Raw genomic sequence first — 26,426 nt, 5'->3', positions numbered from 1 at the left:
TGGCATCTCTCTAATTGTATGCTACATTAACATTATTGGACCTAAAATTATGAATTACACAGGAATAGTCCCTGAATACTATTATGGCATTCATAAAGCGAGTAACCCTTTACAAGAACTTAACTCATTGGCAATAGATACAACAAACCAACTTCTTTTTGGGAAAATTTACAAAAGGACAGAAAAAATGGACTTCCCTTCAAATTATGTGCATTTCCTTCCAATTATCATGAAAAAAACATTACTGATGTTTGAAATAATTACATCTTAATTTTTTTATTTTTAAACATTATTCTTTGACTATCATAAGCACTATATAAGAGCACTAATTTCTTATCATAGAGAACTCTCCATATAAAATTTTAACATTTTTAAATGAATTTATCTATCAATACAGCTGAAAAAGTAAATGCTTTTTTAGAAAGATTATAAAATTACATGGGAAGACTTGAATGAAAAAGCCAAGTTCATTTAGGCAACATTAGCCAACATTAACTTCCTTGTACAATTAGTTACTTAGTACATATTTTACAGACTGGAGCACCAATTTAAGACAGTGACTAGGACTCAGAATTGTAAAAAACAGATTACATTGCAAAGCAGTAAACAACAAAGTTTATCCATTTGTGTCAAGGACACAATAGCAAAGTTCTCTTTTTGGAAGAAAATAATCTTTGTTAGCCAGAACATATACATATACATATATATATACGTATACACACACACACACACCACACACACACATATGTATACGTATATATATACATATATATGTATTTTTTCAACAATGTATAATTAGAAGCTACTTTGCATTAAGAATTATCCTAATTAATGAACATGTCAGAGTGGATTGCTGCTCGATGGAGCTTATAATAAAAAATTTAAATAAGTGCCCATGGATTTAAAGGAAAAGGTACATAGAACTTAAAAGCAGATTGGATAAACTTATATGATGTCAATGAAGTCTATCTGATAAATCGGTACAAAGAGTTAAATGCCGTCCTAACGGACCCAAATAAAGTAACATTAAAAAACACCTTATCATCATCATCATCGTGTGGGCGTGAATTGGCTTTATGTAAATCATTGAGCTATTTGTAGTAAAGATGTATAAAATAGATTGCCATAAAAATGCAGCTTATTTGAGATTTTTATGAGTTTCTAATTATTTACCAATGATAGTTGGTAATATGCAGCATAGAAATATAAAGAGATAGAAACTAATGGAGAGAATGGTATAGAATATTCAGTGTAACAAGTTTTACAGAAAGAACAAATGGAGAGATAAAAATGAGTGTTATTATTCTTAGATTAACATTAATCATAAATCCAGAAAACAACAACCATCCCTAACAGAATAAAAATATATTGATATGTAAACTAATTAAGAAAAAAAAAAGGAGCTAAAACCAAAGTACCAATAAGAGGAACAAAAATGGAAACATTACAAAGGTTCCTAAGATGAAAGGATAATGTACTGTAATTAACTTTATGCCAATAATTTGAAAATTTTAAGAAAATAGACAAATTCCTTGAAAAACAAAATTTTTGCACAAAGTACACAATAGAAAAACTGAATAGTCCTATATCTGTTCAAAGAGTGAAATCTACAATTTAAAACTTTTCCACTTATAAAATGACCAGCCCAGATGGCATTACTGGTGAATTTTACCAAATTCTTATGGAAGAAATAACATCAGTTTTATGCAAACTATTTTAGAAAATAGAATAAGAAGGAATATTTCCTAACTCATTTTTTTGAAACTAGCATAATACTGATATCACACACTGCTCTTGACATTGTAAGAAAAGAAAATTATAGTTCAATATCCAAAATGAACATAACGGCAAAAATCCTAAACCAACTATTAGAAAATTGAATCCAGCAATAAAAACAATAATTATGATTAAATGGAGTTTATCCAAAGAATGCAGGGATGATTTGCTATTTTATAAACAATCCATATTTGATTTATTTGAATATACTGCCTAATATTAATAGAATGAAGGAGAAAAGTAAGTCATTTCAATGAATGCTGAGATAGCATTAAATAAAATTCAGTGCCTCTTCATGAAAAAAGAAAAAAAACTTAAGCATCCATGAAATGGAAGAAAACTCCCTCAATCTGATAAAGAACATTTAGGAGAAACTTATAGTTAATACTACTTTTAATTGTGAAATATTGCATGCTTTCCCACTGATACCAGAAAAAAGACAAAAGTGACCATTCTCCATGCATTTTATTTAGCATCATGCAGGAGTGATGACCCAGTGCAATAAGAGGACACGAGAGAGAGGGAAAGGGAAAAGGAGAGGGGAGGGAGATGGAAGGGTGAAGGGGAGGGAGAGCGGGAGGGAGAGAGATTTAAAGCATAAGATCGGAAAAGAAGGTATATAACTGTCTTAACATTTGCATAGACATAGTCACAGAAAATATAAAGAAATAGGTGCACTACTACTAGAACTACTTAAGTTATCAAATTCTTAGGATATATCTCAATGTTCTAAAATACATTGTCTATATATTTCCAGAAACAATTGGAAAATAATATTTAAATTATAACATTTACACACACACATATTTCCAAGCTACGACTGCTGAGAGGGCCCAGAAACAATTATACCTGAGTAGCAGTGAGCACACCTAGAGCCCAGATCTGGGTTTCCAACAAATGTCCTGCACAGAAGAATCCCAGATAATGTGTAGCTGTAACCCCCTCAGGGAGGTGGAACATAACCCTCACCTGCCCTTAAGTGTAGGCTGTACACAGTGACGTCCTCCCAAGGAACGTAGTATGGAGATGAAAAAAAAGGGTAACTTTACAGTGGAAAAATCTGACAAACACCTCAAACATATCATCATACTTAACCTGTCACTGATAATGAGTACGTACTATCTTAATTGATAGTACATACCCTTGATTTAAAATATTGAGAATGGCACTTTACCTCTGTCATCTTCCTCTCAAAATTTCACAATCCCAGTCTAGTCATAAAAAAAAAAAAAATGACTAGCACTCAAAATTGTTAAGGCCATCAAATACAAGGAAAATGTAAGGAAAATGACAACTAAATATAATATAATATTCTAGATAGATCCTAGACATAAAAAAGACATTAAGTAATAAGGAAATTCTAAAATATATGAACTATAGTTAATAATAATGTATCAAGTATAAGATGTTAATAAGAGGGGAAACAGGGCAGGAAGTATAGGGGCATTCCCTATACTACCTTTGCAACTTTTCTGTAGATCTAAAACTATTCTAGAATAAAAAATTATTTAAAAAATTAAAAGTATGACATTTATAACCATCCATAGATCAATACTTAGGAATAAACAAAATATGACAACCTCTAAAACACATAGCTGAGAGTAACCAAAGTAGATAAATAAATTAATATACTATGTCCGTGGATTGGAAGACTTAAAAATTTTTTTATTTGTTTTGTATTTAAAGCCAGGAACAAAATAAATTTCATTCAACACTTTTTTTCTAAAAAATAATAAGCATATAAAGACAAAGGAAGAAATTACTATTTTATTATCTCTAGATAAAATGATTACATGCAGGAATTCTAACGTATTAGGCCTAAAATGAAAGCATGTTAGAGCAATGTGGAAAACAATTATGTTTTTATATACTGGCAATGAAGAGTTAGAAAACATAACTAAAATGTTGTAATTTTTTTAAATATATTTTTAAAAGTAAGGTGGAAATAATTAAATGTATAAGATGTGCAAGAAATTTATGAGAAATTGTATGCCTTTGTTGCATAATATTAAATAATATTTAAGTAAAGGGAGAGATACATTATGTTCATGGGTGGGAAGACTTAATATTTTAAGATGACAATTCTCCCAACCTTCATCTGTATATTCAATTCAAATTTGACAAGATGATTCTAAAATTTACATGAAAAAGCAAACTTCCAAGAAAAGTTAGGAATGCTTTGAAAGAATAAAGTTTATGTTTGGGAAGTCCTATTAAATATCAAGTCTAATTTAAAACCATATTAAATAAGACAATATGGTATTAGGTATTAGTGCAAGCAAATTGACAAATTGATCATTGGCACAGAATTGGGAGTTTTGAAATAGACTCATTCAGTTTGGAATATATATGACAGGTATAATTATAATTTATTGTAATTATCCAATTATGAAATAAATAAAAATAAATGTCTACCATATATACATAAATGCCTGCACATATACAACTACACAGAATTCCAGGTGGACTAAAACCTAAAAAGAAAAAGCAAAATTCGTTTAGGAGAAAATACAACAAAATATTTTTATGAACTTGTGTAAGAGAAGGATTTCTTAAAATAAATAAGCACAAACTAGTGAGTAAAACAAGGTTAGATTTAGTAAATTAAAGTGAAAATAATTTATACATCAAAAGGCATAAATGCATTTTAAAAAGTAAAATGGGTATGTAAAATACATGCAACTGACAAAGCATTTATCTTTGAAATTATGTATGTCATATGTTTGTATTAGCATAATACAAACAAACAAGCATAAATAAGGGAAAAAGGCATTTTGCATGAAGGACACTTGACTGGCTAAAAAAAACATTCAAGAAAAATGCATAACCTCACTATTAATCAAGGAAGTGCATGATAACAGCAATTAAATCAAAAATGGGTAAATACCAGGTGTGGGAGATGTAAAACAATAGGAAATCTCATGTAATTGCTAGTGGATGTTTAAGACAGAATGGCCACTTTGAGGAGCAATTTAGTAATATCTGAACAAAGTAATTTCACTCCTGAGTATATAACCTTGGGCCAAATAATTCCGCTCTAGGTATGCACACTGTGGAATATCTTGCATATCTATAGTAGAAGTTAGTGTGCAACCATTTTCAATGCAGAGTTCTTTGTAGCAGTAAAAACATTAGAAACAATTAAAATGTCCAGCAAATGTAGAATGGATAAATATGGAATACTTACTGAAATGAAAATGAATAAAATAGCATTAAGCATATAAGCATGGCTTATCTCTAAAAACATAAATCTGAACCAAAAATCAAGTTCCATGTGGATACTACGGTATGGCCAGTTTGTTTATATTTTCTTACATGTTGAATGGAATTTTATGTCTTAATATTAAATTCAGAAACAAAGCTTCCTTTGGGAAGGTAAGGAAGCAGTACCTTGGGTGAGAGTAATTTATTTGGTCCATTTATTTGGTTAATTTACATGATCAACTTCAGTTTATTTCTAATGTTTAATTTCTTAAGATGGTGATAGGTGCATGAATGTTACTTATTATCTATGCAAAAAATGCATTTTTTTTGTGTAGGTATAACTCCATTTGATAAAAAACTTTGATAAAAAATACTTAGAAAAAAATATGTAGTTCAAAGATTCCATGAAAAATAAGTGAATAAATACTACCAATTTTTATTACATATTGCCTTAGATTTCTCTGGAGAATCTAATGATCTGTTGATTCAAAACAGCATCTACATGTGCATGGTTACTGTTGCAACTAAAATGTGAATCTATCATTTGTGTGGAAAATTGAATAACTGTACAGTTCGACAATACTGTGAGCTCACTGCTGACCCTCAGCTAGCCTTGCCCACCCCCACCATACATCTCTGTACATAGGCACCTGAGAAACTCATGCCAGAACATCTCACCTTTTTGGTTTTTATTTTGGAAAAATAATTTATTCTGTGGGTACTGGTGAAAAGTAATGATCCAATGAGTAAATATTGACTTAAGGCACACAGCAGAGAAATTCTCTAACTTATTTGTCACAAGACCTAGAGCTGTCTATTTTCTGAAGGTAGAAGATTCAGTCTGTATATCCATTTTTAAATACTGCTATATATATAAACCCAAACTACTAATACATATATATGAGTTTAAAAAAAAAAGTTCAACTTACAAATGCTTTCTTCCTGGCATGTAAACCTAATCCACAACTCATCACAGGTTTGCAGGAGCGTATTTCACTTAAGAATTGCTCAGTGTGGAGATCTTAAGCTTCCCCTCACAGAAGCAATAAAATTAATCACGAGCTCCTTTTGTCACCACAATTTAAAAGGCAAGATGGATGTGCCTCTGTCACCAAGGTCATGTTGCAAAATGAGAAAGAGAATGACTCTAATGATGTTAGCCAGTTTTATTTAATTTTTTTAAGAACTGTGGTTTCCAGTAGTTATTAAATCATTATCTGCTTAAGAAGAATGTGAACTTGGAATAATGGAGGCTGAACAAATCCTTAGAGAATCTCATTATAGATGAAATACGACTCAAATGTGAGGGAAATAGGGACGTTTAGAATTTCATAATATTTATAGAAAAATTGCTAATAACTGTATGTCAAGAACAGCAAAATTGTACTCAAGTAAGAATGGTTGGCACTACGTTAATTAGACAAACATTGGGAAAGGATGAGTTTAACAGTTAAGAAATTTGAATTTATGCTATTAAAAATGCACATAAATATTTTTAAAATTTGGCACAAAAAGATGTAAAATCTATTAAAATTTTTGAATTAACTTAATGTTCAAAAAGTGGCTAAAGAAGTAGAATATCTACTAGAGAAATTTTCTCAAGAATCAATTACCTCAAATAGGACTAAAGCTAGACTTTAAAATGGGGAGAGAGATAATAGGTTAGACACTGGACCAGCAGAGGAAGCTAAATATATTTGGTCAGTAATGACGTTAAAAGCAGTTAAGATCTTTGTTAGGCAGAGATATATAGATTGAGAGAATTATTTAGTTTTATTTAAGATATAGTTCTCAGATGCAAAAGTATTCATTAATGATTATAGGTAATTTGAAATTCCACCCTCTCAATTTTAATACATCGTCTTAGTTGAATTAGGTTATTTGTGCTATAAAAACAAAAATAAACAATATTTGTATAAAAATGAGAATGTTTAAAAATATATTAATGCTTTTATAAAAATAAATTAAGGAATGTTATGGCAAATAAAACAATAAGATAAAGTTTAGTTGCAGAGCTGTGATGGTGAAAACTGAATAAAATACATCAACTTAGTCAGGTGGTAAGAAATATTTTATAATTCTTAAGGTAGAAATACGATAAGTTCTAATTTTCTCTGTTCCTATGTAGATGGATACCATGTAGCAGCTGTTCTTTCTGATACCATTAAAATTTTTTACAGCTGTTGAATCAGATTAAATGAATAGAAATAATGTCACATGTTTAGCCATTTGGAAGACTTTAAAAAGAAAGATAGTGAGGTGGACATAGTTAATTATATAACAGTTTATTTTATAATACTTAACTCTGGGATGTTTGATTAATGTTCACTGATGCTGCTTGTGACTCTGAAAAGGAAAACGATAGGTTGTAAAAATGATTTCAAAAGAAATACATTATGATGAAATTTTTAAGAATGGAAAGGATTTCTCTACTAGAGAAGGGAAATAAAACTGAGTGAGGGTCACTGTGAGAATATATTTGCAATATTCTGCAAGCTTTTTGTAATATTCTATAAAAGAAGTCTGTCCTAAGTTAAAGGTTAAGAAATTTAGCTGGTATAGTCATCCCATAGATCGCGTGTTCTAACCATTTTGTCGTTACAGCCATTTGGTGGTAGACATGAATTATGTCATAAAAAGCAAAGACCTGCAGGAACCTGACAGTCTTTCAGATTTTAATGAGAAAGAAATCCGGCCATGTCTTCTCTTGTTTTCAAGTCCCTTCCTCCACCCGACAAGGATAAGGAAGGCTGTAAAAATTTCCAGTTATTGCTGTTGAAAGTATTTTGTGGAAACAATTTTGCAAAAGAGAAAGTGTAAATATATTTCCAGGTTTTCAGGAGTGTACAGTATATATAGTAGCAATTAAAATGAAAAGTTGCCAGGGCTAGAAATACAATTTGAGAAGTCTATGTAGAAAAAAGCCAGTAGAGATTCAGTAGAGATTCCTTTATCTTTAAATGTGATTTGGACTGGGTACGTGCAAATACAGGATATAAATCAGAAACAGATATACAACCAGAATCCAGAATATGTCAAAGTCTGAAGCAGGATTATAGGCACTTTAGGATCAGAATTGTACCAGAACTACACTGTGGTTAAACAAGTAAATTATATATTCTCTGTGTTTACACAAACACACACACACACTCATGATGTTATTATATACTGTAGTTAAGATAATTCTATATAATGGCCAAATATGTGAGGTCGGTTTTTCTCCACTGATGCCTTTATTGTTTGAATAGAATCACGGAGATGCTGCTAAATGACTACATATTGTATGCGTGATGAAAAGAGCATTTTTTTAAAATGGTGCCTGAATAAAGTCTCTTCCTGTTAAGATAGATCCTCTACACTCAAGTACACACACACACACACGCATGCACACAGATCTCTAAACACACACGCACATGATAATTTGCATATTAGTTACTTTTCCTTAGAAATTCACTATCAAATTCTGAGATATATAAAGTGAGCATAATTCTCTATTTAATGGTTTTGGAAGCTAATAAATCTTGAAGTATTTTATATCCTATTTTAGCTAAAATCAACTTTGAAAATGATACTTGCAAATTATACTTGCTAAACTTGGGAATGAAGTGTAATTCTAGGTAATTTAAGAACTACTATATATAGTTTAAATTAAAAAATAAGTATCCTACCAGACAATTTTACAGATATTTAGTGGTTCATGTGTCTATGTCTGCATTTTATTTTAGTTAAAGTTCACGATAAAAGCTACAGGGGAAAGAAGAGATACAACACTGATCCTTAGACAAAGTTATAAAATTCAGAACAGAATAAATCTGATCTGTAATGATAATTTGTTGGTTTTAATAATTATGTAAAATGTTCTCAATTACACAGTGATAAAGTCTCTGTTCAATGAGTCTCGTTAAATTAATGCATATACTACAATTACAAAATAATTATATTTGAGCATATTTGGAAAAGTAATCTGATGGAACACTTAACACAATATTATGAGTACATTTATTAGTATACAGAATAATTAAACATTAAATTATTTACTCCTATGCTTTTGTCTGGTTATTTAAAAGCATCGAAAAGAATAAATCATTTATGTGGTAGAATTTTAGTTTTAATTGAGATTAACATTTAAATTACTGAAATGTGAAGAAGCGATCTTGTTTTCACTTAAATTTATTCTGTAATATACCATGTCTAAATGAAATATTATTACCTGTAGTTGATTGCAATTTATACCACTAATTTTATCTTTTAAATCCTCATTATATTAATTTTGGATTTAAATTAAATAATATTAGCAGAAAATTTGCCATTAATGTAACTATAAATTGCATTGGTATGAAAGTTGTTACAAAGTAAACATGCCTACCATGGTTGTCTCAGCGATAGAGCCAAAGCTGTTTATGAATATGTTGCATGTGACATTAACTGGAGGGCCTGAAAAAGAGATTAAAACATAAGGTATATTTAGATACTTATCTAAAACATTTTCAAATAATTCCATGCTTATCGTCATTACCAGTTTTTTTACAAAAGAATATTTTTAAAATATATGGACACACAGAGATGCTAAAAATTGAAGGTAGTCATTCTGTGAAATAATCTGGATTGCAAATCACAAATTCATGGTCTACTTTGAGCACTGATGCTCGTCAGTCATTAACCACTTTTGGTCTCAGTTTTCATGGTCTAGGTTATCTCAAATGCCTCTGTAGATTTAGTATGCAGATTTAGTAAGTCCAACATTTGAGACTATTTAGGGAGTTTCTATTCATGTTTCCCTCCATGTATGGGCCATATTTTCTTGTTTCTTTAGATGTCATAGTTTTTTGTTGAAAATTGAATACTTTAGACAATCTAATGTAGCAACTCTGGAAAACGGACCTCCCACCTCCAACCCACAGTTTTTTGTTGTTGTTTATTGTTGAATGACTTAATTTACTTGGACTAATCCTGGAAAGTCTGTATTTCCCTAGAATATGCAGCCACCAAAGTCTCTTCTCAGTGAGTTACTAGTCAACGAACGATTGATGAGAGATTTCCTTAATGCCAATCCGTAAGTCTTCCACTCTTAGCCAAGGGACTTCGTGTTTGTTTGGGGGCACTCTTTTAATGCTCATGCCTTACTCTTCACTGCCACAAGAATATACCAGAACTTTTCACAGCTGCCTATGAGCATCTCATTCACAAGATCATCTTTTAAAATTTTTGTCGTCTTATGTTTGTCTAACTGGTATCACAGCCTTAGGCCGCTTCAACATTAAAAAATTTCCTATGATCATTTTCAATGGGATTTTCCACTGAAAGAGTTCCCTGTCGAATTCAAATAAGGACAAGCCCTCCGAGTGGGACTCTTAGGGAACAGCCAGGCAGATCAAACAGAAACATAGCTCTGGGGATGGACTTTGTGAGAATCTCCAAACCTGGCCTGCACTCTGGTAGCTGCTAGGCTGCTGGATTTTACAGCTTCTGTGGTTGAGAGGCCGATGGTTTTCAAGTCTACTTGGAACCTGGGGAGTGGGACCATATTTATATGCCCTCTATCCTTAGAGAAGGTCATCGATTTTTCTTTAATAAATATCCTCATACTGTGCTGAGCTTTTGGTTAATTTTCAGGGTTCTAAAGGATAATTTTGACAATTTTACCAGTGTTTTTGTTGCTGTTTAGGAGGACTGAATTTACAGAGATCGTCATTACACCATTCCAGAAGTTCCCCGTGTGTGCCTGATTGAACATTTATCATAAAACTAAGAATTTTTATTTTTATAAGACCCATTTATTCGTTTCTTTACTAAATATCTAAAACCTGTACATTCCAAATTGAAGAAGAAACCAAGAGATTATCATCCGGCAGGGCAGAAGTTAGTAGGAATCAGTAAATTGTTGACTGCTTATTACCATATTCTGTGCTCTTTGATTCGTAGATACCACTTAATCCATATAACACAGACGTGGCTAATGTCCACCACTTACATATTATGAAATTAAAACTCAGAGAGGACACTCAAAGTGCTAATAAATAGCTTAGTCAGAATTTGAACCATTGATCTGATTCTAAGAATCATTCTTTTCCTACCATATCAAGTTGTTCCTGAATCTTCTTTAATTTGGAGTTAATCTCTAAATTAGTCAGATAAAGAAAGCCACATACAAAACCTGATATCTAAACCTAATTTATTGTTTGTTATTTTTCTACCAAAGGATGTCCTCTTTGTACCAATTTTTAAAAAATAAAATAAAACAAAAACTACTTCATTAGTTAGAATAGTTCAAAATATCATTTGAGGTTTCAATTTACATTTACTTGATTATTGGTGCACAATTTTTATTGGTTTTTCTGCTCATTTTCTGATAGCCATTTAACTTGCTGGAATAGGTATAGGAAAAAACAAAATTGTTTAAAAATAAAGTCTAGGATGCATTGGCCTATGAATCCTATGCACATTGAAATCACCTGGGTAGTTTTAGAAGAGATTGATATCTGATTCTGATCTTCTAATTTAGTTGGCATGCCATGCAATGAAGGCATTTGGTATTTTTAAAAGCTCCCTAGGTGATTCAGATGGGCAGCAATGTTGGAAATCACTGACCTAGGGAATTTCGGACTAGGAAATATCTGTGGCCACTATACCACAAGGCTAAAAAGGAACTGGAGTTTTCTTAGAGATGAAGTAATATAGACAGGGGAGTCAGGACTTGGAGTGTTAAAAATGCAAGGCTAGTAATTTTGATAAGAGAGTTGCCTATTATAAATTTGGTCAACAATGCGAATAAAACATAGTAGATGCTTTATGCTAAGAAAGAACCCAAAGTCAATTAAACATTGAGATGCTTAGAACATAAAATTCAAATAGATATAGAAGCTTAATTATTTTAAATATGAAAAGCGATCATGTAAGAAGAAAACCACATAGAAGTCCTGAATCTGGGAGGTGCTATAATTATTTGATTACCTTTTTTTAATCTTTACTGGTTATTTCTATATATTTAGCAGCTTTTTAAATTTGTAAGGTGAAAGGAGTTTCTTACATATTACTATGTAAGAAAGAAGAAAGCACGGATATTTTACTTCATGATTATTTTATCCCATCATAAGAAAAATATGAAGTCACAATTAAATATCAGAGTCTTTTTATTTAATATAAGTCTAAGATGATAACTAAAATATATACGGAGGCCACCTGGAATCTTGAAAAGCCAAAACCAATCTTTCATATTTTATAGGTTATTCTCTTTTTTCTAGAGAATGCTGAAACTCTGCTATTTTGTTTTGCTGGTAACAGGAATATGAATCGAGGGAATTTCATTTAGCTTTAGATAAATTCTATTGTACTTTATTGGCTCACATCCTTTGGAAGGAAAACACATGAGATTAGTGTTGGGTTAATTCACTTTCCAGTAAAATGCTGATGGAGGTACATCTATGTTGGGGAAAGGTGGCCCAGTATGAAGCTGCTACTAGGGGACTGCCTGCTATCTAACTGTGATCTCTGGCTGAAATTGGGTGAAAAAGGCAGTGAGGGGATGATTTTTCTTATTTTAATTTAGCAAGGGGCAGGGTCTTTATTATTGTTATTTTGCATGGACTTTATTTTTTCTATGGACATTGAATAAAAGGTGAAGCATTATTTATTTTTTTTTTGATCTTATATTTTAAATTTAATTATTATCTATAGAATTGTAAGTAATCATGGTGAAAAATAGAATGAAAGTAAAAATTCAGCATAGGCTTCAGGAGTCTAAAGTTAGTCATATCTGTTCTGGTGTATTTCAGTGTCTCTTTGTAGGCAGGTGCTGTGTGGCACAGAAAGGAGCCAGTATCAAATCTTATGTTAAGAGAAGGAACCTCTGATATATTTGTTTTCTCCCTAAAATGTAGCACTGTCATCTCAAGTTGACCAGAAACTTGAATAGTAAGGTCAGTGAATAAAAAAGGAAAATAAAATGTTTCCACAGAAGAGCAATGGTCAAAGAAGTGACTAATTGAGGCTTTCACTAGTATTTGGGAACTTGATGCCTCACATTATATGACACAGATTCCAGCCCTTGCCTCTCCAATGTATTTCCAATCAGATGCAAAACAGAAAGTCAGCTTGGTTTCCAAATCTAAATTTCATGTGGTGGTAAAATAAATCACAGTATTCTCAAGTCTAAGCTTTATTGTTTAATCCATCACTTATCAATATGCTCCTAAGTGCTATTTGGTTCTCATTTGAGTACTTATTTGCATATAGTCTCTTCTTTAGCAGAAATAAGGGTGAATAGATCCAACTTAATTCCAAATTTCAAAATTAGAGCTGACATTTACTTGAAAGATGAGAGAGAGAGAGAGAGAGAGAGAGAGAGAGAGAAAAGATAGACAGATAGATGACAGACAGATGATAGAATAGTGGGTAGGTGGATGGATGGATGGATGGATGGATGATAGAGAGATGGATGGATGGATGGACAGATGGATGGATGGATGGATGGATGGATGGATGGATAGATAGTGATATATAGACATTTCACATATATAGAAATTATTTGATTTTTTAAAAATTGTAAAAACGTATTAAAGTATGAAGCAATTTGGAAATAAAAGCCATTGTTTTTAAAGATGTCTTGGTCTAGATCATGGAATCTTTTCAATGTGGTACTAAAGTATTTAGAATTGACTTAATGAATATGAGGAACCCATTACAGATTCTTGATCGTGGGAGTGTAGTGAATTGACACAACACAGTGAATGGTTGAATGGATGACAAAAGCTTAGAAACAGAGAAAATAATTAGAAATTTATTGTAGTAGTCCAGATGCGAAATAGAATAGCCCTGACCAAGGACAGTGACAGTGGAGAGAGATTACAACGAATGAAATGAATATAGTACTATCATGTTTTAAAAGCACTGTCTTCTGCACTTGAAGCTCTGGTCTGTGTCAGAGCAGGGCACCAATCTTGGAGTAGCCTTTCCATCCTAGATATCGATATTTATGTTCACAAATTTTGTAGGGAATGAAGCTCAGAGAAGATTGTAAATCTTCTATTGCCATTACAAAGAGCACCTGTTTCAGCAGTCCTTGGCCAATCTGCTACTTCTCCGTGCCAGTGCAAAAGCTGTTATATCCATCCACTACACTGCTATGTTTAGCAACAGAGCAAATAACTGCTATAGCATCCATATGGCAAATTGTGCTTTTAGATTGTTCATTACATTAGCCACTGTTGGCCTGAAAAGCAAATGACAGTAGTTGCAGATGTTTTTAGCAGCATGTTTTCTTTTAGAATTTTCTTAAGGAAACAGAACATGGCTTTTAAGTTCAAAGATGGATAAAGGCAAAGTGGCAAAGTACAATGCAGTATTGGCAATTATATTATTGCTCTTCACATTGGGGGAAATTGTTTACCAAGCAGTTCTAGATCAAACAAGCAGACAAACAAAAAATAACTCAAGTGTTTATGAAAATGACTACGTAATTTTTAATAAAATTTTTAACAAATTCTTAACAAAATTTTAAAGCCTCATCTTTTTTAAGACAGAGGATGCAATTGAAAGACTAAATCTCAAAAAAAAAAATTACGTTTTGTGGGTTTTTATTTTAAATAAATATATATTTTAGGTAAAAAGTCACAAGGAGAGACATTATTTTTTAATTAACAAAAGCATATTTGATAACTTTAAAATCCGAATTTTAAATTACTTGTTAGATACTTGACAAAGCTCTGAAAATTACGGCATAAAAATAGGATCCTGTTTATTCTTCCCCTTGTCCTTACCCCCTTATTTTCCCTTCCCTTCCCGAAATCTCAGTCTTAACATCATTTAGTTGGGCAGTGCGAGTTAGGCCTCCAGGCTGGGAATGGCTGTGGGAGCCTGGTAAACTAGGGTAAGATGAGAAGGACATCTGTGGAGAAGGTTATATGGCATGGGATGTCGGAGCCAGAGTGAGTGAGGAGGATGTTGCTGCAGAGGTGCAGCCTGTTTGGGGTATTAGAACCAGAGAAGGGTGAAGAGAGTGTCCATGGGGGTATCTTGGCATGGGAAGCCAATCTGACCAGGACCCCACGGCATTTGTGCAGGAGAGGAAGTGGCAGCAGAAGAGGGAGATGCATTACATAATGATTAAATATGGAACTATGTGAAGAATAATGGGAGCCATTTCTTACTGTCAGATGAGGAAGTCAAAATATGGAAACTCAGAAACTAGAATAAACCTATGGAACTGTAGATATCAAAGTGAACTCACAGTTTTCAATAGATAGAGAAGTAAATATATAGATAAAAAATTAATATATATATAAATATACACATATGTGTGTATGTATGTGTGTGTATGGTATGTGTTTATGCATTTTTGTATATGTATAAAGATATATCCTGGCAGGCACTAACTTAATCAATTAGTCAAAGTAAACAACAGCAGTTATGGTAAAAACTAACATGGTCCATCATTTGATAAGATGCAATCGGAACATAGCATCACTTCTGTGATATTTCTGTCAAGATACATTACCTAAACCAAATCATGAGAAAACATTAGATTAATGTAAATTGAGGTACATTCTGTTAAAGGAATAATGATTTTTTTTTAAATGCCTAGTTCATGACAGTCATAAAAAGAATGAGTTCTGGTTCAGATTGAAGGAGACAATGAGGAAAGACAAATAAAATACAAGATGAAATTCTTGTATCTATTGTTTAGATAATTAATAAAGTTATGAAGCCATTACTCAGATAATTTGAATGGGGGTCTGCAAATTAGATAGTAGCAGTACATCCATGTTCATTTGCTTGTGTCAGTGGTTAGATGGTGGTTATTCAGGAGAATGTTCATATTTGTATCATACACTCAAGTATTGGGGCATCAAGTCAACAACTTACTTTCAAGTAGTTTAGAAAAAAACATAGTTAAGTCCTCTACTTGCAAATCTGTTAGTCTGAAATTATTTTAAAATTAAAAAAAAAATTACTACAGAAAGAATATAAAATAAAAATCAAATAAAACCTAAAAATATAGAAAACAGAATCTAAATCTGTGAACATTTTAAATGAACATCAACAATTTTAGAAAGGCCTAGTATTAAAGAGATTGTTCTTGTTAAAATGACCTTGTATTATGTAAAAATGCAAGTAGAAAATATACCTTTTTAAAAAAATAATTGTGAATTTTATTTGAGAACAACAGTGTCTGGATGGATAGGAATAGTTAAAAATGGATAAAGGAAATGCTAACATTTTTCCTGAAAAAAAAAATATGAGCAGGAAATGAGTATTAGGCACATATGCCATTCCGGGGATAGAATGTGTTACTACAGAAATGACTGCTTGAAAACTGGATCTGTGATGTGAGAGAAAGGGATTAATGCAGAGAACTATTACAGAAGAAAAGACAGAACACCACAAAGACACTGTGATGGCAAACAATGTCATTTCTAGATAAAGAGAGTGGCCATGGGAGATATAATGAAAAAGAAAACTTAACAAAAATGCACTCGATATCTGGGAGGAAAACAGAATTAGGTGATTTCTGAGTGTATTTCTGCTTGGATCCAAATTAGACTCAAAGACCAACTGAGGGCCCAAACGATGTCAAAGGGGAGAAATAAAATCTAAAGGAAGCTGGTAAAATCGTTTAGTGAAATAATATCTTATTTTCTATAGATGTACTTTTATTTGCTATTCAATTAATTTTTATCTGTTAAACTAGCGTCTAGTTTCAGATGACTCCTGAAAACTTCTATTTCAAGAGGGCGATTGAACAGTTTTCTTTCTCTCTGAGAATATAAAAAGTATATTACCCAATAAAAATGAGACTAAGCATATCACACCAAAGAGAATAGGAGGAAAATCATAATTAGTTTAATGATAGAATACAAAAGGCAGAAGAAAACAGAGCAAAGCCTAAAATAAATACAGGTTAAGACGTGGAGAGGTGAGCTAATCTGCTAAGAATGACCCGGGGAGGCAAAAAGCTTAGGGTCACCTATAGGGAAGGAGGTAGGGAGTTGGAAGGGGCCGGTGGGGTGAGACCACGGGTACCTGTCTCAGAAAGCTCCCTGCTTCTCAACCATATCCCTGTAGAGCAGGGGCAGGCTGTGGTTTATCCCCGTAGAGTTTTTGAAGGAATGGAAATCACTTTTTTTTTTTTTTTTTAGTTTTGCAAACATAGTGTATTAAGGTGATTGGAAATAATATGATTCTCTTAGTCAGTGATGACTTTTTAATTGTCTTCTTTTCCAGCTTTATTGAGATATAATTAACATACAACATGATGTGAGTTTAAGGTATGCAATGTGTTTATTTGACAAACTCACATATTGCCATATGATCGGCACCGTAGCATTAGCTAACACCTCCATTGCATCATATAATTACTATTTCTTTTTTTGTGGTGAGAACATTTAAACCACCATCTTAGCAACTTTCAAGTATATGATACAATATTGTTAACTATAGTCACCATGCTGTGCATTAGACCCCAAGAACTTTATTCATCTTCTGTTTCCAAAAAGTTAAAAAAAAAAAAACAGCAGGAGAAATAACTTTTTTGATTACTGAAAACAAGGTTCCTAACAGTACTTCTAAGGTATCTCTGTTTTTGCATCTGGCGGACCCCAGACCAAAGTCTGGTCAATACTCAGTTCTCACCTAAGTGTTCTGGCCAGGACACTGATGTCTCTGTCAGATTTTCTTTTTCCAGAGAGAAATAGCAGAAAACTACCTCTCTCTATAAACACACACACACACACGGACTAAACCTGTATCAGCACCCAGGAAAATCAGATTAATCCTTTCTGAACTACAGAGTGTTTCTCTCATCTATAAGAAAACTGGCGACTTAAAGAAAATGAACAAGATGAAGAAACCTAATTGTTCCTGCAAGAAGAAAAGAGAAATCCCTGGGCAGAAAAGGAAAAAAGAAGTGGAAAGCAAGAACGGAGGACGTAAGTCGGTGGTCTAGTTAGCACAAAGAAATCTCTCGCCTTCTTTGTAAAAGGCCCAGAGAGCAATCAGGTTTCCTCAGAAGTAACTAATTTTACTTTCGGAGTGTTTGCCTCAAAGAAGTGGAGCTGTGCAGAAGGACTGCCGAGGCAAGGAACTGCCGCTTTTCATCACTAATATTTAGACAATTTAAGGTTTGCCAAGTTCAGATACATGATTTTTACCATTATCGTAAATAAATCAAACAGCTAAACCTACAAAATAGCACCTGCCTTGCAGCCTGTGACACAACCCCTAGGACTTCACACTCGAGGAAAATGGTTCAGGATAAAGAGGACTATGAAGAGACCAAAGCATGAAACAATTAAATGGTCCTAAACATTCCAAAAGTATACAGACGACGCCATATAACATCAAAGAGTGATTCAGATGACAAATCTGAATTATTATTCTTAAATCTGTAGAGAAAGAACAAGAGCAAAGGGTATGAGTGGGGTGTGTTAGCCTCAGATGATGGAAGACACTGGGTTGTTTTTTTTTTAAGAGAAAGAAAATTGTTTTGAGGAATAATACAATGCCAGCATAAGAGATAATTGTATTAAAGACAAACATCCATAAGAGGCTACTACTTTCCCTCAAGTTGTAAAAGATGCTTGTAATGCTGAAATTTCTCATTTTCATTTGTATATGCCACTCCTTAAACTGTACTATTTTCTCGCAGCTTGCATTCAGTGTTTTCCTCCTGTGCAATTGAAAATACTTATGTTCAAAATCCTTAAAAACAAATCAAGAAATACAATCCACAATTTAAATGTTAAACTCGTTTTTAAATTGAAGGAATTTATAATTTCTACTCATAAATTATCAGTGAATTTTACTCCTTTATTTTTCTCCTGCTACCCATTCTCAGTATTTACCTCTCTGAGTAATTTTTATGCCATTGCTAAGTAATTCTTTTTTTTTAATCTCATAAAAACAAATTCAGGGAATAAAAGGATTATTGTAAAATACATTGGTTTTCTTTTCATCTTTAGAAATAAAAATAGCTTAGCTGAATGCCATGGGAAAGATGTGTATTCTTATAACTTAGATTATTTTTTATTAAATAGGATAATATTCAAGAGATAGTAAATAAAGAAGAGCATGGAAGAAGTTTTCTAATCTTTTGCCATAGATTAAATTATAGGACATATTGTAGTTCTGGATAATCCACATATAACTTGTATAAATGTGTTCTTTATCACTGTACTAAACAGAAAAAAGAGTGCCCAAACCGACAATTACATTCTTTCCTACAAATTTAGGTAAAACATTTGGTAGGTGGAATAATTTCTTAAACATTATCAGTGGCTGCGGATTATCCAGACCCTTCCCCAGGACGTAAATTCAACAACTGTTTGATTCTCCACAATATAGAGTCCTGATGTGGGGAGATTTAAAATAGGGGAAGGTTTATTGATGGCTGTATAGAAATTTCCATTCCAGTTAGTGAGAATATTCCATTCCAGTAAGTAAGAATGTATGTATTAAAGTTATATATAATATATAATTTCCTAAAATGAATTGTCATGATAGTACATATTATAAATAATTAGAGAAGGAAAATAAAACAGTATTGATCCAAAGAAGACAAATTAGGATAGCTAGTAACATAAGAACAAATTTCTTCTTTTAAAAATATTTTGTCTTAATACATAGTACTCTGAAGGTTATTGGAAATAACCATAAGAATTTTTGGTGGAATCAATTTTAAAATGTACCTTGTTTAATCATATTCAAAACACATTTCTATATATAGTAGTAAGCAGAAGAAATACCTTTAAAATTAGGTCTGATTCTTGCATCATACCCCGATGTCCTCCCCATTAATTTATCCAGAAAGTCAGAAGGTGACATTGGAGCACTTCGAGATCTTGCACTATCTGTTTCCTTTGTTGCAACCAAACTACAAATGAGAAAAAAATATACAGATTTTACCAAAAAAGCCTCCTAACAATTGTTGCCTACAAATATAAAATTACTATGTTAAGCTAAAAAAAGACCTTGAAAACGAAAAGAAAATCTTTACATACTATACAGTGAATGTGATCATAATGACAGATAGGTATTTATAGATTTACAGTCAGTATTTATAAGGTTTTCTAAGTTTTCAGCCCAAACTTCATTTCTCATTGCAATTTTTAGCTAAAAGTATCCTTAGTGATTCAGGCATAAGAAAATATGAAAGTTCAGCTGTGAAATACAATTCTTATGCTTTTATTGAAGGAAAAACGTCACCTTTAGTTTCCGTGAATTTTTAAAACAGTAATAAAACTGTCTGATCGATTAAACAATCACATTCTTTCCTTCTTAGAGTGTCTCCTATATTAGTAACAGACCCAGTTAAGTTCATTCTGCTTTCACTTTGCCATTCCTCTACAGTACATCCTGTTCAGATCTTAAATTTGTGCATCAAGATTGAGAAGTTACTATAAAAGTGGTCTGTGCACCTGGATATTATACGATGGAAAACTGTGTTCGTGAAAGGTAAAGCGTTACTGTATTTTTTCATTCATACGTTTTCCTTTTTATGCATCTGTGCATCCTGGAAACTCATAAGTGTAACTGGCACTCAGTTTATCTAAGTTGGTCCACAGAAGGCGTAGGCCTGCGTGCAAATATCAAAGCTTCACTTAGGGAAATAAAGCAGACATTCTGAGCACACATGTGTTTAAAACTGATATATTCAAACTGATGTTACTTCCTGCAGATTGTCAATCATCACATCCTCTCAGCTCTGTCACTCAACTCAGAACATTGCCAAACCCTGAACCTTTGTGGTCACCACCTACCTGCTCTCAGCAGTATCAAGTTATTAAATTCTTCCTGCTAGCTTTTCTAATAAGTGGTAAAAATGGAGCTTAGAGCTATCACCATTAAATTGTTGACAACACATATATATATATTCAGTGATTTTGTAGGCACAATTTTAAAATTCAGTATCAGTGATAATGTGAGAATGAGATTTCTGAAAGCATTGTATCACAACTAACAGCACTTATTAACTATTCTAGAGGTTCGATCTAGTTCTGGACATTCTAAGTCACTTACCTTCCCAATGATTCCTACTCTGTCTTTTTTGCTTTCTCCCTAAACAGAAGCTTCTCCTCTTCCTGTTCTGTTGGTTCCATATTACTTTCTGACACTTTATCTCTGTGTTACTTGTCAGCTGAACTCTCTGCCCATTGTGATCTCTGGAAAGTTTTTTTAATGTCATCATCATCATCATCATCATCATCATCATCATCATCATGAAAAGAAAACACCCATTACCTTTTCAATAACTAAAATTTTCCTCTACCATACATTTTAAATAACTTGATCAAACTACTTCATGTATTACTGCAAGTCTCTGGTTAATTGCCAGGATTCTGAAAAAGCTGGTGTATTTTTTGAGTTTTCTTACTGCCCTTATGGAGGAGAGAATTAATGGAGATCTGTACTCCACTTGTTTTGCTGACATACCGTGCTGACGGTGTCTTCCTAGACTTCATTTTTTTTTTTTAATTATATCTGTACTTTAAAAAACCACACTTCAGCTTTGTCTTGGGCTGCTGCTCTTCCTCCTCCTCCTCCTCCTCCTCCTCTTCCTCCTCGTCCTGCTCCTCCTCCTTCTCCTCCTCTCTCTCTCTCTCGCTCCCTTTTTACCTTCCCTCCTTCCCTCTCTCTCTCTCTCAGAACCTGATATTGGGGGATTTAAAGCCTCTGAGAGAGAGAATGAGAAAGAGAGAGTATTAAATTATCAACATGGCAAGTGTTACTAGAGCATTTTCAAAATTTGGCACAATAATAACACAATAAAGAAAAAAATGTTGAAGGACAGAAATGAAATTAAAATTTTTACTGCATGCCTACAATTTTAGCAAAGTAAAAGTAATTTGATTTCTTTAGGCAGATAAATGCTAAATTTTAATGATAATAATTGTTTGCATTCATACAATACTTACTTTCTAAAAAATCTGTCTTTTCCTATACTTTTTATTAACCCACTTTTAAAGTAATTTTTTTTCAAATGTTACAGATGAACATTAATCTTAACATGGAATAAGAACATTAAAAAATAACATCTTTTTATCTCATAGCAAGTAATCATTTATCTATTGTTATAGGTTATTATAAAAGTTTGAATAAGGTATTGAATATTTTCCAGTAATGGAGATAAAGATGTCCTCTGTATATACCTTTTCTTTAGTTATTGCCCCATACTCAAGCAGTGGTAGGGACTGGCATGCTAATGGCATGTGATGCTTGCACTTTCTGTAGTATGTCATCATGTTAGTTAAGAACCCCTGGAATTCTGGACACCTATAGGAAGATAACAGGGTTAGACAACCAACATATAAGAAGATATTCTGTGGTTGATGTAATATGATTTATCAGTGGTTATTTCTGCACTTGACTTTTTAACATTATGAAGATGAATAGAGTAGCAACTGTGTTCTGTGTTCTACCTGCTTCCTCTGCGTATAGCAAAGATCTGAATGGAAACAAGAAGATTCACCACAATCTCTCCAGATCATTAGTGAGCCTCTGCCACCAAGCATACAAACACATACTTGCATTGTCCCAAATATTTCAAATCATATCACCAAGCACTATTTACTCTCAGTACTTGAAATTATGTAAATAATTAAATGATAAACACAAGATTACTATTGTTTTAATAAGAGGAAATAATTCGTGATCTTTTTTAAGGTTAATAATTTATTGTTAACGTTTGTAATCTTCATTTCTTTTGACATATTCAAAAAACATCAATTGGGCTACTCCAATAATCAAGCCCTCCTGAAATTGGATCTGCCATTGGTACTTAAAAAAATTTTTTTTTAATTTTTCAATTACAGTTGACATCCAAAATTAGTTTCAAGTGTATATCATGTGGTTAGACATTTATATAATTTATGAAGTGATTCCCCCTGATATGTCTAGTACCTACCTAACACCACACCTAGTTATTATAATAATATTGACTATATTCCCTACGCTGTACTTTACATCCCATGACTATTTTGTAACTGCCAATTTGTACTTCTTAATCCCTTCACCTTTTTCACCCAGCCCCCTAAACCCCCTCTCATGTGGCAGCCATCAGTTTGTTCTCTGTATCTGTGAGTTTGACATTGAGACTTTTAAAATTCCATTTGAAATATGTTCTTATTGCTAAAAATATTTGTCTCCAAATATATTATGCAAAGATCATGACACTTGATTTACAAGCAATGGGAATATATAAAAATTCATTTTATGAGTGGAAGCTCCTTCATTTATTTATTTAACAACCATTATTAATATCTTCCAAACAGTCTGACATCATGCCTGCAATAGTTTAAAAGGGAAGAGAATTTTATATATTTATATAACTTATATATATAATATTCAGAATATTTAACCTTCTTAAAGTTTACATAAAGGTTAAATAACCTTTTTAAAGGTTATTATAAACCTTTTTAATGACCAACCTGCTATTGAAATGGTTTCTACTAAAAATATAAATTTTTATCATTTATGCAATTAGTAAATAAAATAAGCTTAAGGAAGGAAAACGCAACACCTCTTATTACTACCATAGTCTAGGATGGAAGATATTATATCACCAGTAAATAATCTTAGGTGAGCCATTTCCACAAAATCTGTTAAAATTACATAGTCTCTAAAATAACTGTTATTTTTACAATTAAATATAGTATTATTTTAATACTGAAACAAAAATAATTTACTATAAGTTTAAACATGAAATTATTTATAGTTCTTTTGACATGGTGCTTAAAATTAATAAAATCACTAATATAATTTAATTATTGAGTTGAGAAGAATACATGAAATACATATTGGAATGGGATGGAGTAAGGATAAGGTAAAAGAGGACAAATTATTTTAAAAATACAATACCCAAGCTTTTATAAGTTTTTATAAACTGAAAGAAGTTTGTTAAAAATAAAATCATGGTGCATTTTCATTATATAAAAGTAACCTTTCTCATGCCAAATGTATTTAAGTATCCGTTGAATGTTGAAACGGTGAATTTTGAGTTCTCGTATAATTTATTAGGCATAAAGCACTAAACTAAAGTATATAGAACACAGTTTGAATCTTTAAAGTGTTCACAGGTCAGTAGATTACTTTGTCTGGGCCCATCTGGGATCTACAGAGAAACTGTGGGGATTATCAGAGAGCAGGAGCTAGGAAGGGAAACTACAGTGAAAAGAATGATTGGCTGGCTCCCTCCTTCCTACCACTGTGAACAAAATCTTCACGCATTATAATGGAGATTCACCACCAAGCTCTGCAGAATGATGCCTATTAAAAAATAAGAAAATTTTGAGCAGAGAACTATTCCAATTTTCTTCGCTAGTTATGTTTCCTGCAGTGACACATGAGCCATCCAATAGCTTCTCGACAACTGATTTTATTTCTAAAGATTCACAACTTTGACTCAAACGGAATTATCAGCAAAATGACATCGAGTAATTGGCTAAAAAGCAGTTCTACATAGTCTATCTCTTCCTTTCCTGAAAGGAGTGGAGGTTGTGCGTATGGAAAGACTATCGCCTACACCTTTTGCTCTGGTATATTTATCCTAGGACTTTCTTCCTATTACACCATGATCTGAGATTTGCACCATGGGAACATGTGTAGACCGTCTTCAGAACCATAGTTATTTAAGAGAGTTCAGAATAATACACACATATTATAACTCTGCATGACCATTCTGGAATCTTACTCTAGTTTTTAAATAGTCAACTTTATCTGTACATATATATTCGAACACATTTTTTTTTTAAATCATTATAACTCAGGGTAGGAGGAGGCAGTGGGAAGAAATCTCAGATTAATTTAGAATAAATGTTGGAAAAGGCAAGCCTTATTTTTTTTTTTTTGTTCTAAACCTCCTACTTTCAAAAACGCTGTCATATTTATAGCAAGTTCCTGAGGTTAGCAAGTTACTCATGATCAGTGCTTTTGAAAGCAGCTTTGAATTTTTTAAAAGTCTTTTATTTATGAAAATCTCAAAATCCGTGTTAATGTGCCTGCCTCCCACACTTGGCTCTTCTCTTCTGTGCTGTACCATGTACTGAATTTACTATTAACTTTTCTTGGAAACTGTGTGTGGGCTTAAACACATTCCCATCAATGAACATTTCTTTTTTAATTTAAGTATTTTATATATTCGTATTTCAAGACATGCTACTTGAAAGTTTAGACTTCAATTTCTGAGAGGCTAGCAGAAACCTATTTTCTTAAACATTGAAATCAAACATCAAAATTTATCAAAAAGCCCCTTCTCCACCTCCTCCAGCCTCTCTCTTCCTCTTCAGTGAGACAAAAAAGTACAATATATCCACTTTCGAAGGATAGAAATAACCACTAAATATAGATGCTGTTAAGGTGAGTTTAATATAATTGTCAGTACTATATACCTCTGCTAAATGCACCTTAAAATTGAGAGAAAATGTGAAAGTTGTAGATAGGAAACATAATGTGAGTTTGAGACAAGTCTTGGCACGTGGGCCACAGACTTCCATGCATCTCTTTTCACGAGTTGATCTGCACACAAGGAAGGGTAACCTGGAAAGAATAAGTCAGTGCCCAGAGCCCTTAGGCAGAGAAGATCTGTGGTATGATGGAGAAAGACCATGTACTCTGCAGCTGCACAAACCAGTCTTTCAGGGTTACAATTCCTTGTGGAAAAAAAAAATTTATAGTTATTATTTGGAAATTTTTGAGTTGTAGGAAAACAAGCAATTGATGTTTCTAGCCCTAGTTTGTAAACTAAAACATAGATTGCAAAAGATGAGCATTCTTCCATTTCTTTATAGCTTTAGTCTCAATGAGAGAACTAAAGAGAAACTGGGATGTCTGGCAACAGATGAAGTTTTGAGCATTTCACCTGTAAGCACAGTGCCTTAGAGAAGGAACCATTGTTTGCCATGAAGACACAATGCAGTGAAGCAGGCTTTACGTTGATTATGTGATATTGTTTTAAAAGGAGAGCAAAGTGGAAGACTATAAAAGGACTATTCTAGACTATCTCTGGAAACTCAGAGAAATAACTAAAATTTAACTAAAAATCTTTAGGGTACTAGGATCTTGATTCTTGCCACTGCGGGCAACGTGTCAGTGAAATATGATTATTATCTTATAAAGTGATCTCATTTCTACCTGCAGTTTGATGGGATGTAGTGTAAACCCTGACATTGTTTTTTTCTTTTTGCAATGCAAGTGCCTGACTTAAGCTTTTATTGCTGTGGCATCCATTACAAAGAGGCATCCACTTCAAAGACTATCTTGAATAAACACATTGCCAACCACAGGACTAGATAAAGAGGCTCTTTTGTTGTAGAGATCTAGCTTGATTTCAGTAATTGACCATTTGAGCTACTTATTTGTTTTCTTGTCCTGCACTTTAAATTCCTGCTCTTCTGTTTTAAGCCTGCCAAACCCCAGGCCCCTATCCTCAACCCCAATAAGCGCAGAATCCCAGACCC

General features: G+C 32.7%; 1 protein-coding gene across 2 annotated transcripts in view; it reads right to left on the bottom strand.

The window, feature by feature from the left end:
• The window catches only part of GLRA3 (glycine receptor alpha 3), a 131,833-nt gene that overhangs the window by 87,772 nt on the left and 17,635 nt on the right, over positions 1–26,426 (bottom strand). For both annotated transcript variants that reach the window (XM_039876344.1, XM_039876345.1), the window contains exons 2-3: positions 19,719–19,846; positions 9,347–9,414 (exon numbers count right to left, since the gene is read on the bottom strand). In XM_039876344.1, coding sequence (XP_039732278.1) covers positions 9,347–9,414; positions 19,719–19,846 — 196 coding nt within the window. The remainder of the gene's footprint in view (positions 1–9,346; positions 9,415–19,718; positions 19,847–26,426) is intronic.

The sequence above is a fragment of the Pteropus medius genome, unplaced genomic scaffold (genome assembly GCF_902729225.1).
Source record: "Pteropus medius unplaced genomic scaffold, Ma_sr-lr_union100, whole genome shotgun sequence".
NCBI lineage: Eukaryota > Metazoa > Chordata > Mammalia > Chiroptera > Pteropodidae > Pteropus > Pteropus medius.
This window is presented reverse-complemented; position numbering and strand designations above follow the sequence as displayed.